The sequence below is a fragment of the Solea solea genome, chromosome 18, assembly GCF_958295425.1.
Source record: "Solea solea chromosome 18, fSolSol10.1, whole genome shotgun sequence".
Lineage (NCBI taxonomy): Eukaryota > Metazoa > Chordata > Actinopteri > Pleuronectiformes > Soleidae > Solea > Solea solea.
Genome location: NC_081151.1, coordinates 8,456,956 through 8,472,562, shown reverse-complemented (window position 1 = coordinate 8,472,562; position 15,607 = coordinate 8,456,956). Strand labels below are relative to the sequence as shown.

At 41.8% G+C, this 15,607-nt stretch overlaps 1 protein-coding gene across 2 annotated transcripts in view; it reads left to right on the top strand.

Annotated features, from left to right (window-relative positions):
- cdin1 (CDAN1 interacting nuclease 1) overlaps positions 1-15,607 on the top strand; it is a 52,081-nt gene that overhangs the window by 16,472 nt on the left and 20,002 nt on the right. For both annotated transcript variants that reach the window (XM_058614518.1, XM_058614519.1), the window contains 5 exons: positions 6,405-6,484; positions 6,808-6,857; positions 8,303-8,370; positions 9,818-9,883; positions 10,109-10,214. In XM_058614518.1, the coding sequence (XP_058470501.1) occupies positions 6,405-6,484; positions 6,808-6,857; positions 8,303-8,370; positions 9,818-9,883; positions 10,109-10,214 (370 nt within the window). The remainder of the gene's footprint in view (positions 1-6,404; positions 6,485-6,807; positions 6,858-8,302; positions 8,371-9,817; positions 9,884-10,108; positions 10,215-15,607) is intronic.

The following is a 15,607-nucleotide window of genomic DNA, read 5'->3' as shown; positions in this document are numbered from 1 at the left end:
TTGTGCCGTTAATCTGGAATTACCCTAACTGAAACGGCTCATTCTGAGGACTGGGTATTTGGTTGTGTGTCTGAACAGTAGTCAGCGCGTTGAGAGTGAATCGCATGTCAAAAAGACGCGCTTCCAATTTAATCAAGAAAGAGATTAAAGTGGATGTGTGTTATTTTCAACTTTGTCACAGCACAGTCATTTGTCAAAGTCAGCGGCGTGATTGCTTTGGACCCACTGTTATCCACTGCCTGTCAAAATACTAGTCTGTGCAGCTTGTAGAACAGGGCATTCATCCAGGAGAAACACTCTTGTCTCAGATAATGGCACATTGCATACCTTCATCTCCATACAGTGAAAACATGCTTTATTATTGCTCAGAATAGATTTGCAGCAGATGAAACTTCCCGGACGATGCTTTTGATTAATTTTGAGACGGTGTCGTAACCGTCTTGTTGTAAGCATCTCGCTTTTTTTGCAGGCTGAGGGAATAATGTCATGGTCATGGTTCTTCTTGCAGGGAGGGATTTCACAGAGTTGAGGTGGCTTTTACAGGATAAACGCCGATTCGTATCGGCCAAACTAAGGACGCGCGCTGTGACAAAGCCGACGTGATTTAGATCAGATTAAAGTCCACTTCAAATTTTCTCTGGTAAAATATGTGAATGCCACTATATGAGAATTAAATGTGCACATATGAACATTTCATTACTTTTCCACTGTTGTCAGCGATAAAGTTGGCGGTTGTGAGCCGGGTGACTTCTATTTTTAAAGAGCCTCTCTGCAATCCCTCCGGCGACCTGCTTGGCCCTTGCAAATGAATTGCTGCCTGCATGGGTGGCACGGTCAAATCGTCCAATCTCCCCGTGTGTATATTAGACTCAATTAATGTGTTTCCATTATGAAACAATGCAAGGATAATTGTCTTTGTTGGCAATTAGCTAACAGGTTGGTTCAGTGCTATTGGCAGGCATATCTATCACGGTGCCCTACAGGCCACCAAATGCACTCCAGTGTGTGTGTGCGTGTGTGTGTATTTGTGTGTTTTTGTCGGACTCCATAGGGAGGGCAAGCGGGCAGCTCTGCAAAGATCGATAAACTTCTATATAAGGGACATTACACCCAACAGGGTGAGTGGGTTGCCTTTGCCTCGCACCATTATTTTTTTTATTCCCCTTCTCTCTCCCTTTGCATTTAAGAGACACAGGAATGGGACCTTTGGGACTGTAGAATATATGTACAATCACTAGTGCTGGATCAATACCGAGTTTTAAATTGTTTTCTGTCCTTTCCTTGTTGTTTTGCTCTCTTTGTAGTCCCCCCCTCCCCTTTACCACCCCAACACACACACACACACACTGCCCTCCCTCTTTCCCACTACAAACACCACTACACCTCAACATGACAACACCACCAATGAGCTGCCTTCACCCTCGCCATGCAGCAAAAGTATTGGAAAGAGCATCAGCCAAGCAGAAGGGAAGACTATCCGGCGTTTTGTAAAAATAAATCAATACATTTAAAGCAGTTTTATCACGTATTGAATATAATATCAACATCCATAATGCTCCTTGTCTTATGAAAACAGAGGAGCAGTGGGAGAGAGGAAAGGTCACGCGTGCACTTTACACTGTTTGTGATCCACTTTGCGCGTGTCACTGTAAAGCGGGAACATTCTAAGGGAACGCACTGCAATCGACGCTTGATTTTTCTATTTCACAATTCATTTCAGAATTAGAATAACCTTTATTGTCATTATACAGTGTACAACGAGATTAAAGGGTTTCAGGGTTTTGTAATGGACAAATGTCTAAAATGAAGGGACATGGGTGATATTTTTGAGTTTACATTCCATAAACACAAAACTAGGGCAGCAAAATGTTTCTCTGCATGTATTTCCCTTTGTTTAAACAAATTCATTTATTTGAATTTGCAAAAATGTAGTGTATGTAATGTAATCTATAAAGCTTTTTTTTTTCTTACTATCAAAAAAGTGTGTGATTTGAAATGTTTCAGTGTTTGACTGATGATGTTAAGTTAACGGTTATCAATGCAATGTCACTGAAACGCTACGATCAAAATGAAAATAATGACTATTTATTCCATACACTGCAAAAAAAATGCTATTTTATAATTCAAATGCTGTGTTGATGGCAAGATAAACAGTGCTAGAGTGACTGTCATCATGTGTTCGCTTCACTGCTGATGACTTCTGCAAATGATAAAACCACGACTTAAACGGCCATATTGTGTTCTCAAAGTCACTTACAGGCACATTTGGGGAGCTGCTGCTCTTTCTTTTCCATATCCCGCTATCTCCTCATCTTTTTCTTTATTCCCCCCGTTTGACAGGAGTTGATGTGCCTCTAGATTTAGACATACTTTTTTTGAGGAGGCAATTTTGCCAGCTATTTGACCTTTTCCATTTTCCCAAGGCCCGGGCTCTAGATTAGATTGCCGCTCCGTGTTTTGTAACCATGTGATTCGACCGCCTTTTTTAAGATTTATTGTCACATTCCTTTACAGAAGTCTTGTACACGAGGTTATAAATGTCCCGCGTTTGATGTTAACACTGTGAGAATGTTAGCGTCTTCAATGATCCTTTTGGTTCCTTGACAGAATTCATAATAGCGCCAGTGTTTCGCAGATCACACGTGTTGATAAGTGATATTGTGCCGTGCTCGATCCAGTGAAATCTCTACTTAGTATCCACTGTGATTGTTAGGGTTCCTCCTCTCTTGTCTTCAAGTGCTCCTCTCCTCTTTTCCTCACCTCTCTCTACTGGTGGAGTTGATGTGTATATCTTTTCTTTTCTTTTCAAATAATGAGAGCAAGGGCACTTCATTAGCAAGGAGGGAGGGAGTAAGGAGGCAACGGCGCCATGAGTGTTTCTGTGCTTTTTTGTATACGCAAAGGGTGGGTGCAAGGGAGGTAAGCATCAGCGTGGCACTTCACTTGACAAGTGTACTAATTACTCCTTTTCAGCAGAGGAGCTCCAGTCAGCCTCTGCCACAGTCTAATGGCCTGACCTAGGAAGCCTCTCTTCTAAGCAGCGCCCTCCTAGATCCACGATTACTCCTGCCGCACACACACACACACACACACACACACTGAGAGAAATGTTGCGTCCTATCTCACAGCTATCAGGGAGAATCAGGTGGAAGCAGATCATTTCTGCCCCAGTAACCTCTTCAGGGACTGGGCTCCTCCTGCACAGGAGATACCACCTCGTATCATCAACCAGCATGTACACACCACCACAGATATCTTTTAAAGGAAACACACGCACATTTTTCATCCCCTTTTCTCTCATCTCCTCTCTCTCTCTCTCCCATCCTCTGTTTTTTTTTTTTTTTTCAATAGGGGAGGATAAATTTAAAAGGAGTAAATTGGAAAATCAAATGAGGGCTTTAGGCAGCCGCAGAGATTTGCAGAGCTGTCGGCCAGCGTCGGAGAGCCTCATCCATCATGTCCCACAAGTAGTCAATTCCTCTAGTATCTGTAAATGTTTTCAGATATTAGCCAATTTATATGCTCCGAGATTCATCATGGAAAATCAGCTTTAGCGGGCGCACATTATCAGGACCTGTCTCTCCCTTGCTCCATGAAGTTTGATGAACGAGTGCCCCGCCACAGCTCAGTGGCTTGTGCATGGGGAGTGTGGGCGGAAAGGGGTGGGGGGAGGTGGGGGGGGGGGGGTTTGTGTAGATGAAATGGGAAGTTGGCCCCCCCCACCCCCCATCCCACCCAGGGGAGAAAAAAAGTGGGTTTTTTAATTAATAAACAAACTTGCAGAGGAGCTCATCAGTGTCAGGGGCAATAACAATCGTCATCCGTTACTGTTTATTACGATCCTCCCTCAACAAATGTTGCTATCTAATGAGCTTTCTCAACATTTTTCTGTGTTTAAGATAATGACTTTTTCACTCTAGTGGAGAACGGAAGAGTGGTCACAAATGGCACAAGTTGCAATGAGAAATCAAGCCAAGGTTATGTTGCTGTTACCTTGCTTTATAGAGTTTATATCTATTGTTTTGTGAATTACGTATGAAAACAGTCTTCTGGTTTGTTTGCACTGGTTGTTTTCTCTCGCGAATCCCAATGGAGGCATAGCATTTCACATCTATTATTCTCCTCTTGGGTGATTTCTTTTTTTTTTTTTTTTTTTTTCCTTTTCTCTTTTCAGATGTTGACGATCTAATGCCATACCTTAGTCAGAATTTATACCATCATGGGACAATTACAGTAAATTTTGTGAATGTTTACAAGGTGCAAAGTCGCGCTGCAGGGCTTTGTTCTCTGTGTCTGGTGTTCCTCAGATTATGCTTTTTATTTTGCTGCGCGTGTTTTATGTGTGTGTGTGTGTGTGCCTGGAGAATGCGTATTTAAAGAGCATAGTGTGTGTGTGTGTTTGTGTGTGGGTGTGTGTGAGTGAGGCAGAGAGGAGCTTGGGGTGTCATAGAGGGAGTCTTGCCGTGCAAGGCGGGGACGTCTTTAATAAATGTATGCTGATGTTGGAGGCTGCAACGATGCGAGGGATGCTCGGGCCCTGTTGTTATTTACTGCTGTGTTTGTGCACAGCAGCGAATCCGGGGCCTGCAAATGGCATTATAGCCTGTGATGAATGAGCATTAGGGTAAACTCATTTTAAAAGCATCCTGATTTATTAGCGGCCTGGCCTTCCATTTTCATCAGGTCAATGCTTGGCTGAAATTCCACAATGTCAGTGCCAAGGTCACCTTTTATGGCTATTTTTAACCCCGCTGCAAGAATAGACCAGGAGATGGGGATCCTGCCACACATTATGGCCGTCCACCAAAAATATCAAGGGGCTGAAGAGATTAGGAGAGCAGGGGAGCAAGGCTAGTCCTCCAAGTGTGTATTTGTGTGTTATGTGAGAGACCGAAATATGTGGTGGTGGTCACCCTCCAATTATGAGCACTAGTAAGACAAGAGCTTTAATGGCTGCCGTTTGCCTTCGGGGAGGTTTATTACACACCACTGTTTTGCAGAAGCAGCGTCAAATCTATAAAACGACCATTAGGAAGAGGGAAAAAATCAATCAAAATGCCATTAAAGTGGAATAAGTTGCCAATATTGCTGATGTGGTTGCAGGTCCTTTGATTTTCCTTCAGATTATTAGGCACAGTCGAGTAGTGACTTTGTTAAGGGAAAACAGTGTTGTTGGGGAGTAATATGTCTCCTGGCTTCATAAAGTTTGCTGCCTCATATTTCCCGCTTTATTGATTATCCATTATCATTTGTCACGAGGTGTCCTAACTCAAGGGGAAAATATAACTCTCTTCCTTCACCGCTGCCTGCTCTGCACAAGAGCACGGTATGGATCTGCGTGTGAAGGTGCAATCTCTGAGAAAAATGAGCAAAGGAATAAAGCACAGCACAGCCCTCATGTGCCTTGCAGCTTTAACGGGGAGTTGCGGGGTTATGGGGTGGGCTGGGGGAGTACCGTCGCTGGAAGAGGCTGCAACGGAGAAGAGAGAGGCAGAAAAGGATGGAAATGAAGAAGAAATGGAAAAAGAGGAGGGAGAGCTGGATGTGCTTTGTTCGTTTTCCACCCTCCTTTATAGCAGCATCGTGTTGATGAGGGATCACATCACTGTTTGTGCTCTCTGTGATAGTGTTCTCATAAAGAGATGCAGAGGATTGCAGAGGATTTTAGAATATTCTCTTAAAATACTAACTATGACTAAGACAGCTTATGTTCTTGTGCGTATTTGTTAATTGTTCAATTTAGTTTGACGTGTCCATTGTTGTAAATGGATAAAAAAAATCAACCGTCTTCTTCTTACATACTTACACTGTGTGCTGTTAACCAGATAAGCTTGGAAATCTCTGTGCAGGCACCGTCCATGCCTGAAATAAATGTGAATAGAAACATTCCTTGTATTGTCTGTCAGGACCATGTGTATATATGTATGTACAGTATATATATATATATCACTAAAATGGCGTACTTCAACCATTTCGTCACACAATGATGCAATCCATTTAATCCAGGTCTTTTTAAGTAATGATTTAAGGATTTGATTTTTTTTTTTTTTTTTGCTGTTGTAGTACCAGCGAATCCATCCAGCGGGCTTTCCTTCCTGATTTATAATGTTAGTCGAGGAAGAATAGGGATGAGAGATGCAGAATAGTCAGCGTTCATAACATAGATAAACTACGATGGGGCTCCTGTGCTCTGGACTGAAACATTTATATATAGCAAATCTGTGTAGACACCGAGCAGCGAGAATACTGCACTCACAGTGGCGAGGTGAATTACAGTGGGTCAAAACTGTCTCTTTTTTCTTTTTTTTTTTCTCTATGTTTTGTTTCCTTTTTTCTTGTAAAATCCTAAGAAACAAAATGATGCATTACATTAATGTTCTTTTTTTCCCCCCCTCTTTTCTCAGCCACTAAAACAGTCCTCAACAGCATGTTGAAGGAGCCGTCTTTAATTCAGGACCAAATTTTGGCCAAAAACATCCACCAAGTAAGTGTTTTGAATATCAGTTCTAAGCGGAAATAACTTAAAGTGATAGATATAATGGGATGCATGCTTCTATCGATCCATTCAAATGTTTATGCACATTTTTACATCACAAATCTTAAGTACAGTGAGATTTTAAATATTGTAAGTGCTCATGTTTGCTGAGCAGGTCACGTGAGTGCCGGCAGTCATGTCTACAAATCTGCCAGCATCTCCTGTGTTTTCTTCTTTCCCTAACCCCACATCCCAACCCACCCACCCACCGCCCCTTTTTTTTTTTTTTTTTTTTTTTCACACACCATAATATTTCTTCCCTCTCTTTTCAGTGCACAATAAATGACTGCTGTTATGGACCGCTGGTAGACTGCATCAAACAGTATCCTATCCCATAAAATTTTAAGCCCGAAATTGACGAGGAGCTATTGAAGGGGATGAGATGTGTCTGGCTTCACCTGACATAAAAGTTCTGCTTCACAGAGGAAGTGTTTCATTCCGCCTGCCATGCCGCTATCACGGATACAGAGGCTGGGAGGTGATGGAGGAAGAAGGAGGAGGAGGAGGAGGAGTGGATAGACGGATCTAAATGCATCCCCATGTGCACGCACCGGATCAGACCCAATGTTCTATGATACAAGAAAAAAAATAGCGTTCATAACCCTCATGTGTTCTTTGTTTGATATTTTACTTAACCCAGATAATTTGGGATTTCATGCATTTAGTTCTGAGAATCCCCCACGCCTTAACCAATAACAGTTCTGGGCACATCAAGTTCAAATTGCACTCCCAATTTTGATGGCCCATCTGTTTTATTTACTAATAATTCAGTTGCACTCATTATATTCCCAGTGTTTCCTCGTCCCTTTCATTGCCCAGCTATGAATACCTCCTTGGAAATGGAGTCCAGGCTATGTAGTGGCAAAGAGATGGGTATCAGACCAACTGTTTCCAGGGGGGAGGAGACTCATTTGAATGGGTGTGTGTATGTGTGTGTCTGTATAGCACGGGCCCTGGAGTGTGGTGGGGCCGCTTCTTTCTGTTCATAGCCAGTGAACCCTGTCCTCTCCTGCCCTCCTTCTCCCTCTTTACCTTTCTTTGGCGGACCGTATTGTGTCAACTTAAAGTCAGTGACTCCACCACAGCTCATCATCACTGCCCCACGACTATATGCTTTCAAAGAGCTTTGGCCACACGTGAGGGGGGGGGACCGCTCTCAGCCTGCGTGTCAGTCAGGAAATGGACCTATTAATTAGACGCCAATTTGAGTGGTTCGCTTATGATTCCCCGGCCTTTTTTGTGAAGTCCACCTTTTGTGCATACTGATGCGAAATGGCATTTATTCTAAAAGCACTTTCTCTCAAAGATTTTAGAGGAATGAATAGACCAGACGCCCCGTGCATTTTGCCAAATTGGCATATGTTTCTTCTCCCTCATTTTCGTAATGCACTTTGAAGATTTGTTGTGAAAGCGGACGAAGGTTTGACCCGAAAACTTTATGGACCGGCACAAAAAGAAGTGGCTTTCACTTTGCATCGTAAATTAGAAGAGAGGAAAACCCTAGACTTTATAACTTAATGTGATTTTAACTTGGATCTACTAGCATGCAAGGTTTACCTGTGAGCTATTATTTAGTGTATCGTGCGGATACAATGTCGTATATAACACAAGAATTTAGCCTTTATAGCGCCTAGATCACAGTTTTTAAAGATAGTAGTAGTTTGAATGTAGTTTAAATTTCTAACTATATAGACATTATAATTTTTACTTATTATAGAATGATTTTTACCCAAGTGTATGCTGGAATCCTTGACTCTCCTTTCTCAGCGCTATTGGCCAAGAGCATGAGGTGCTTCTCCGAGACAAGCTAAAGGAGAGAAACCTTTCCTTCCTGGGTAAGCCATTTCTTGACCTTCTCGTCACAATTGTTGAAGTGACTTTGGTTGGGGCTGTGTTGCCTCTTGTGTGAGCTTAGTAAAGGGAGACCGATGCGGTGGATGTTATCTCTTATTGATTTTGGACCCCGGCGCTGTTATCAAATGTCTTTAGTTGTTTATGCGCCAGCCTGCAATGAATATTTAAAGAATAAAAGCTTGTTAATGTTTTATTAGCTGGAATGGCCACTGTTTACGTTTACACAACCGGTCACTGTCGAAGGTGTTTTATTTTCCAAAAGTGAATGAAATAGATTTGTTTCTGTAATGAAGAAGCTCCCTGAATAGAGTTGGTGTCGACGGGGATCAAATGTCTTCATCGCAGCATGATTGTGGGAGCTCATAGTTTCTCCTTATACTTTCCCAACAAAATGATCTTGTTCCAAAAATATTAAAGCAACCCCCTACTCCCATTTAGCCCATTATCGCCATCCCCTAGGTCAGATGACTGATGGGGGATAAAAGTCATTCCCTCTGTCATTAAGACCATATCATTTATTTGGACCTGGAGTGGTGACCTTTCTTCAGGGCTTTACAGAGGACTGTGCTGAAACTATTGGAGTTTGGGGGGCACAGGGGCCACTGAGGCAAGCCTCACCCCACCTGATAAATGGATTGGAAATAAGCTACCCAACAGCAGGGATGGTCCATTAATTTTAATCAAAGGTGATGTAAAAAGGCGATCAGAGCCACATGACAATGTCAGCAGACCAGTATGAGTGAGTAGAGGTCCCCAATCCAAATACACACACACACATTACCCCACCCAGGATGCCCCACTGCAGGCGTCTGGCAGCCTGACTGACCTCACTCAGCTCCCTTTCTCCATCTACCTCCTCACCACCACTGACACCGCTACCCTCCATCTCTCCTCAATTCCCTCCCATGTGCCATTAGTTGAGCTTGGCTGGAGACAAAGAGGCAGGCCTTTGGAACTGAATGACCTGGTCAGCCTGAGATTTAATGGAGAAATCAGGTGTTGTAGGGATAATGGCCGAAGCACGCCAGAAGTCAAGGACAATGGCTGCAGCGTTTGCAGGCAGGGGTCAGGCTTCCAGGGGCTATAATGCCGGCCTTGATCTTTTGCTATATATTTTATAAATCCCTGCCAAACTGCAAACTAAAGAGCACTTCTGTAACTGAGCTTTATGTTTTTTTGTGCAATGGAAGCGAATATGTGGCAGATGTAGTTAATGCTTTTACCGTGCTTGCCGTCCTCCACTGGTTTTTGTCTGCTTGGCTAACATTTAGGGGTTTTGTTACCAGCACCTTGGTGAATGTGGTTAGGTCAGTATCCTGTGATTGATGTCCGTACAGTTTGATTACCTAATAAAACTTGTTCGGCGAAGAATAAAACATATTTCAAACAATTAAATGTTAAAATTCTGCACTTTTTTTCCCCCTATAGATGAAAACCAACTGAGAGCTATGGGCTATGACAAAACACCTGATATCATTCTGGAGGTTCCAATTGGTCAGTTATTTACATTATACATGTCATTATTTTTTTTGACTGCTTGTTATATTTGGATGCCTGATTCTTAAAGTGTTTTACATTATTGTCAAAACATTGTCATTTTTATAGATATTTTTCATATGATGTGATTGAGAGAGGGGGAAAAGAATCCAGTGAAATGTTCTGGATATTGCTTGTGTAGCTTTGATGTCAACAGCGTTTTCTGTTTCTGTTTATGAAAAGCCGTCGAGGGACACATCGTGCACTGGATTGAGAGCAAAGCCTCCTTTGGAGATGACCACAGCCATCGCACATATCTCAATGAGCAGTTCTGGAGCTACTGGAATAGGTGAGTCTTCTTTTTTTTTTTTTTTTTTTCATTCCCACCCCTGTGTCTTGTTTTCATAACATTTTATCACCTTTAACTTAAAAAAAAAAAAAAAGAGCATACAATAGCGCAAGTACTATTTTCCTTGCTCTGCATGTTATTTATAACTTCTCCTTTTTTGACCACAAACCACTGACAAAGCTTATTTTCTCAGTATTATAAATGCAACTCATATCTCTGTCTTCCAAAGCTAACCACTTCCTCTTTGGCGTAGGCCACACAAACCCCAGACTTCTCTATAGCACATGTGCACATCACACTACTTCCACATCCACCTCTGTCACTGGAGCACTTTACAGCCTGAATGGTCTGCCTGGGAGCCTCATTGTTTTCCAGAGTACACATATTGTTTTCAAAGGAAAGCTGGGAAATGGGTGATTAATCCATTGCATCTGTTGTCATGAGAACCTCTGGACGGGAACGGGCCCTTGTGGTGTGACCCTAGGGCAGCAGACGCGTGTACGTGTGTGTGCACTCTAGCAGTTGTGCGTTCCTTGTGTTTCCCAGCTCGAAAATGAATAAGATGCACAACATATTGACTTTAGGTATAAAATAAAATGTATACATAAGTTTCTCATGATATAAGTGATGTCAGAAATCAGCCTTTAACTGTTTAATATCAGTGAAAATCATTATTTTCTAGGTGTCATTTGAGTTACAGTTGAGTTTGGGCACACGCAGTGAGAAACGTAGGGTCAATCGCAAGTTTTCTTTACATTTTTTTGCCTCCCTGTCACCAAGTAGACGTTGGTGAGCCACTGGGCTCACAGCCTCCATTCACCTCAGTATGGCCCTGGCCCTGTCAGACACGATGGCCAGCTGACATGTTGTGACATGGTGTGGAGCACCAGGAGGTTTCAGAGCCCAGGCACAGCCAGACACTCTCATTCTCTGTCTTCATTCGTGCGATACAGCACCAGAAGATCACATTTCTAGCTCCATCAAGACCACAGCAGAGAAAGAGAAGCTGCTTTCCATGAATTCCATGTCGGGGTTTTGTGCATAGATCCCTAGTCCCTCAACTAGATCATAGTTCCTTAACATACATCACCTGTTTTTGTTTTGTTTTGTTTTCATTGAAACGCCGTTGTTCTTTTTCTTCACATGTATACTTTTACCAGAGCCTATTCCGGCCTACGCGGAACTGACCTACATTTGATTTTCAAGGATGATGATTCATCTAACATCAATGAGTAGTTAAAATGCACAAGATGAGGTCACGGTCATGATCAGCGATGCATTTTATTTTCCCAGAGTAACGTCATTTTATTTGGAAATGGCCTGCGTTCCAGAAGGAAATGCCCTTTTATTTTTGGAACAAAATGTCACTGAGGTGTGAGTTTAGGAAGTGCCAGTCTGGTTTACAATTCACTAACTTTGAAGAAAGAAAGTTGATTAGAAAAAAAAACCCAGTTTTTTATCATTTTTGCAAATGAAAAGTACTTAAATTATGTCTGCGTGTCATGAAAATCTGATATTTCACCATATCATTTAAAGCGACACCATACAGGATTTCAACCAGCAGGTCTGCATCGCCTGCATTGGCACTATAGTAACGTCTGGTTTTCAAGGTCTGGCTTTCAGTCCGTTCATCCATTTCATACATAAATCAAGTCATTGAAACAATGTGCATACAATGAGCAGGAAATTCTGTTCGTAGGCTGCGTAAAATGAAGCGCTACCGTTTTTTTTCCGGGGTTAATTTTTATTTCTAATATACCGGAAAAACAAAACAACCTGATCATATTTGTATACAATGCTATAACATAGGCTACTGTATCTGGTCTGAAGACATGGTTGTTTGTGCATTAGAAATCCTGCTTTAAAGACTATACCATCTACCAACTGTGGGGGGACCCCAAGAGCAAATCCCACATTGTGTCACTTTAATGTGTTTTTTTTTTTTTTTTTGGTTAAACTGAAAACAAATCTGTCTTTGACTATCTTTGTTTGTCGTGGCATAAGTTTACAGTCAAAATATGGGTATACTAACCACTTGATTGGATGGTTAGGGTTACTCTGAGTCTTAAATGTTTGCTCAAGGCTTTCTCTTATTGATATTTACTGGGGTGGCCTTGTCTGAGTATATTAAAACAACTGACAAAGTGCGTTCCCTCATGTCAGCCGGCAGCCTGCTCATATAAGTATGATTATGTCAAAAGAAGAAAACAAACACTCCCCTCAGACCTCACCTTTTCCCACACTATTTTAATTTTTAATTGACATTTACTGTTGGCATTTCCAAACACACTTTCTCTTACCTAATGTGTTATCACCTAATATATAAGTGTGCATGCACACAAACTGAAGGCAGTGGTTAACTCCTGTGTGGTCCCATAGACCTAAAGCAGTGTAGAAGCAAAGGACATGAGAGTGATGGGGTGACATCACTCTGCCTTCACTTCTCATTAGTTGGTTTTAGTTTATGACACAGGCCTTGCAGGGCTGTTGTTTAGGGTGTTTGTCCATTCCCTCAAACTCCGGTTTCAGTGCTCGACTCTAAACCTTTCAGTTTTTCTTTTTGACCTCACGTAGACTCGCTCAGCAGTGTTTGTAATTACTCCATTGGCCCTGATTGACGTTCTCAGTGATTTGCTTATTTTTCATGAATTCCTTCTTTGCTTTAACTGAACTGCTTCACCCATCGCTTGTGTTAATTGTTCTTGTGCTTTGCCCTCCAGCACTGCAGAGAGTGAGCTATGGGGACATGTTTTTGTAGACGTGGGGGGAAAGAGAGAAAAAAAAAAAAAAAAAAGATAACTAATTTTCTCTCCAAAGCTCTCATCAAGCGCATTCATCATCCAAACAATAGTCTTGCCAACACACTAACCCCATAATGAACCCCTCTTCAGTGGAGTGAGGGGTAATGACGCTTCACCTACAGTGCTCCCAAGAAAAGAGGAAAAAAGGCGAGGAAAAACGGTCTTCTGCCGAATCAAACGCTGCGTTCAGGCCGAGTGCCTGGATGAGATGGTGAAGCAGCAGCTCTCGGTGTCTTCAAGCCATCAATCTTAGCTGGTGGCATTCCAGAGCCAGCAAGCCCTCCGCTCTGACGGATGTTCAGATAATTGAGTTATCCATCTTGCCCAACTATCAGAGTTGCATAAAAATTATTCACCTGCTAGTGAATATTAAACACATAATGAGCCTCTTGTGTGTTTTAGGAGAAGTGGGTAAGGTTAAACACAGCGTGGAATGAGATATGGACTCTTGTGTGGTACCACCTGAACTGCCCCTTCTTGATTATGGCGTGCTTAAATCAATTACGGCTGGCAAACTTGCCCTATAACTCTCTTAGTATCATCTTAAGTTCTGCCTCATATTTGTCTGATTCATTCATCTTATCACACACTAAATACACATAATGACTGTTGTATTTTGACCTTCTTAATATTGTTCACCTGAGTGATAGTCACGCGCGAGACCTTGAGATATCGACATAGAGCTTGACATTGTGTATTGGAGCTTTGGATTGTGGTAATATGGCGGTACCCTGTCAGCGTAATATGTTCTGGTCAGTGTTGTTGTGGAGTTCCTCAACAAAGAGCTTGATAGATGATTCATTAGATCAGTGATACATAATGTTGATTAAGTATTTGCAAAGCAAAAGAACAATGGGAACACATTTTCCTTATCCCCTTTGTCTAATCTTTTCCTTATTTTAAAATCTTTTTTCTGAAAAAACTCCATTCATTATTTGGATGTTAGATTTATGAGGGATCAATGTGACTCTTAAAGGAATACTTCACCGATTTGCATTCAGCTTTGTATTTTTGAAAAATTGTGCTTCCCAACTTCAGTTTACCCTGATTCGAGAAATATCTTCATTCTTTTTTTTGTTACGTGCCCACCAGTGACACTTGGTCCAAGGCTTGAAACTGCACTTTTTAGACCTACTCATAGGGGGGCGGGACCTCATTCCCAGAATGTAAACAGTGTCCGCCATCTTTGCTAACAGGACCAAGTGTTACTGGTGGGCACTTAACAAAGAAAAGAATAAAGATATTTCTCAATTCAGGGGAAACTGAGGTTGCGAAGTACAATTTTTCAAAAATACTATCGGTGAAGTATTCCTTTAAACCCCCATTTATTCAGAATTGTAAAAGCAAGTCGAGAAATATCTTCCTTCTTTTCTTTGTTACATGCCCACCAGTGACACTTGGTCCTGTTAGCGTAACTGTTAGCTAAGATGGCGGACACTGTTTATGTTCTGGGAATGAGCTCCCGTCCCCCTACGAGTGGGTCTAAAAAGTGCGGAATTAGCGTTGCAGTTTCAAGCCTCTGACCAAGTATCACTGGTGGGCACGTAACATAAAAAAGAATGGAGATTTTTCTCGACTTTCTCGAGGTTGGGAAGCACAATTTTTTCAAAATTACTACACCTATTCTTGTAATACAAAGCTAAATGCTAATCGGTGAAGTATTCCTTTTAAGTTTTTCTCTTCATACTACTATATACTGTTCCTAATCAAAAGTATATTAAATATAGAGTCCGATACGATTCAGAGTCCATTTTCTCTCAACACAACGCCGACAGCCTTTGTGAAAATCAGCATGAATGCCAGCATGCCCCCCCCCCCCCCCCCCCCCAAGCAAATCAACTGTGAGATTCGTAAACTGCAAATGTGTCAGAGCTGAAATTGTTAGCACTCTTAATGGAGGCTTGAAAAGGTTAGATCTGATAAAAAGCTGTCAGCCGTCCACGAGGAATGATTTATAGAAATATAATAGGACAGTATGCCTCATTTCTCCCTCATTTGAAATGGGGAGGTTCAGACGTTTGGGTTGCTGTTGTTCATCATGCAGCTTGACCACTTGGAAATTTGTTGTGACGAGAGTGCTTTTGTTTTAGTCATATTGAAACCCTTGCCCAGTTGTAGTTAATTTATGTCCTCCCCCCAATCACGAGCAGGAGATCCCCATGCTCTAGAAGAGCGTATTATTGATCTACATTCAAATCTATTTTGTGCAAGCGATATTAGTGCTTGTCCTTTTTTTTTGATGAATATAACGGAAGCAAAAACGACACAAAACGAGGAAGTCGTTCTCTTTCTGCAGACTCGCCAGATTGTTCTCGATAGATCGCTAATCTGCTCGCTGACACGGTGGCTAATGAATAGGCAGGGAATATAATTTATAATTTATGTGATGTTTTGTCGGTTGACACAGCTGCAATTGTGTCAACCGACGCAATCTTGAGTGAGGTTTTTTTTCAATTATGTGTGGGACTTTTGTGCTGCTGATATTACTCCTTCATTTTTTTATGGCAATTCTGTTTTAGCCCCTTGAACCATTTGTGGTTCATTTTTGATTTGAGATATTGTACATTACAAGAGGATTAATGTGCTTAATTA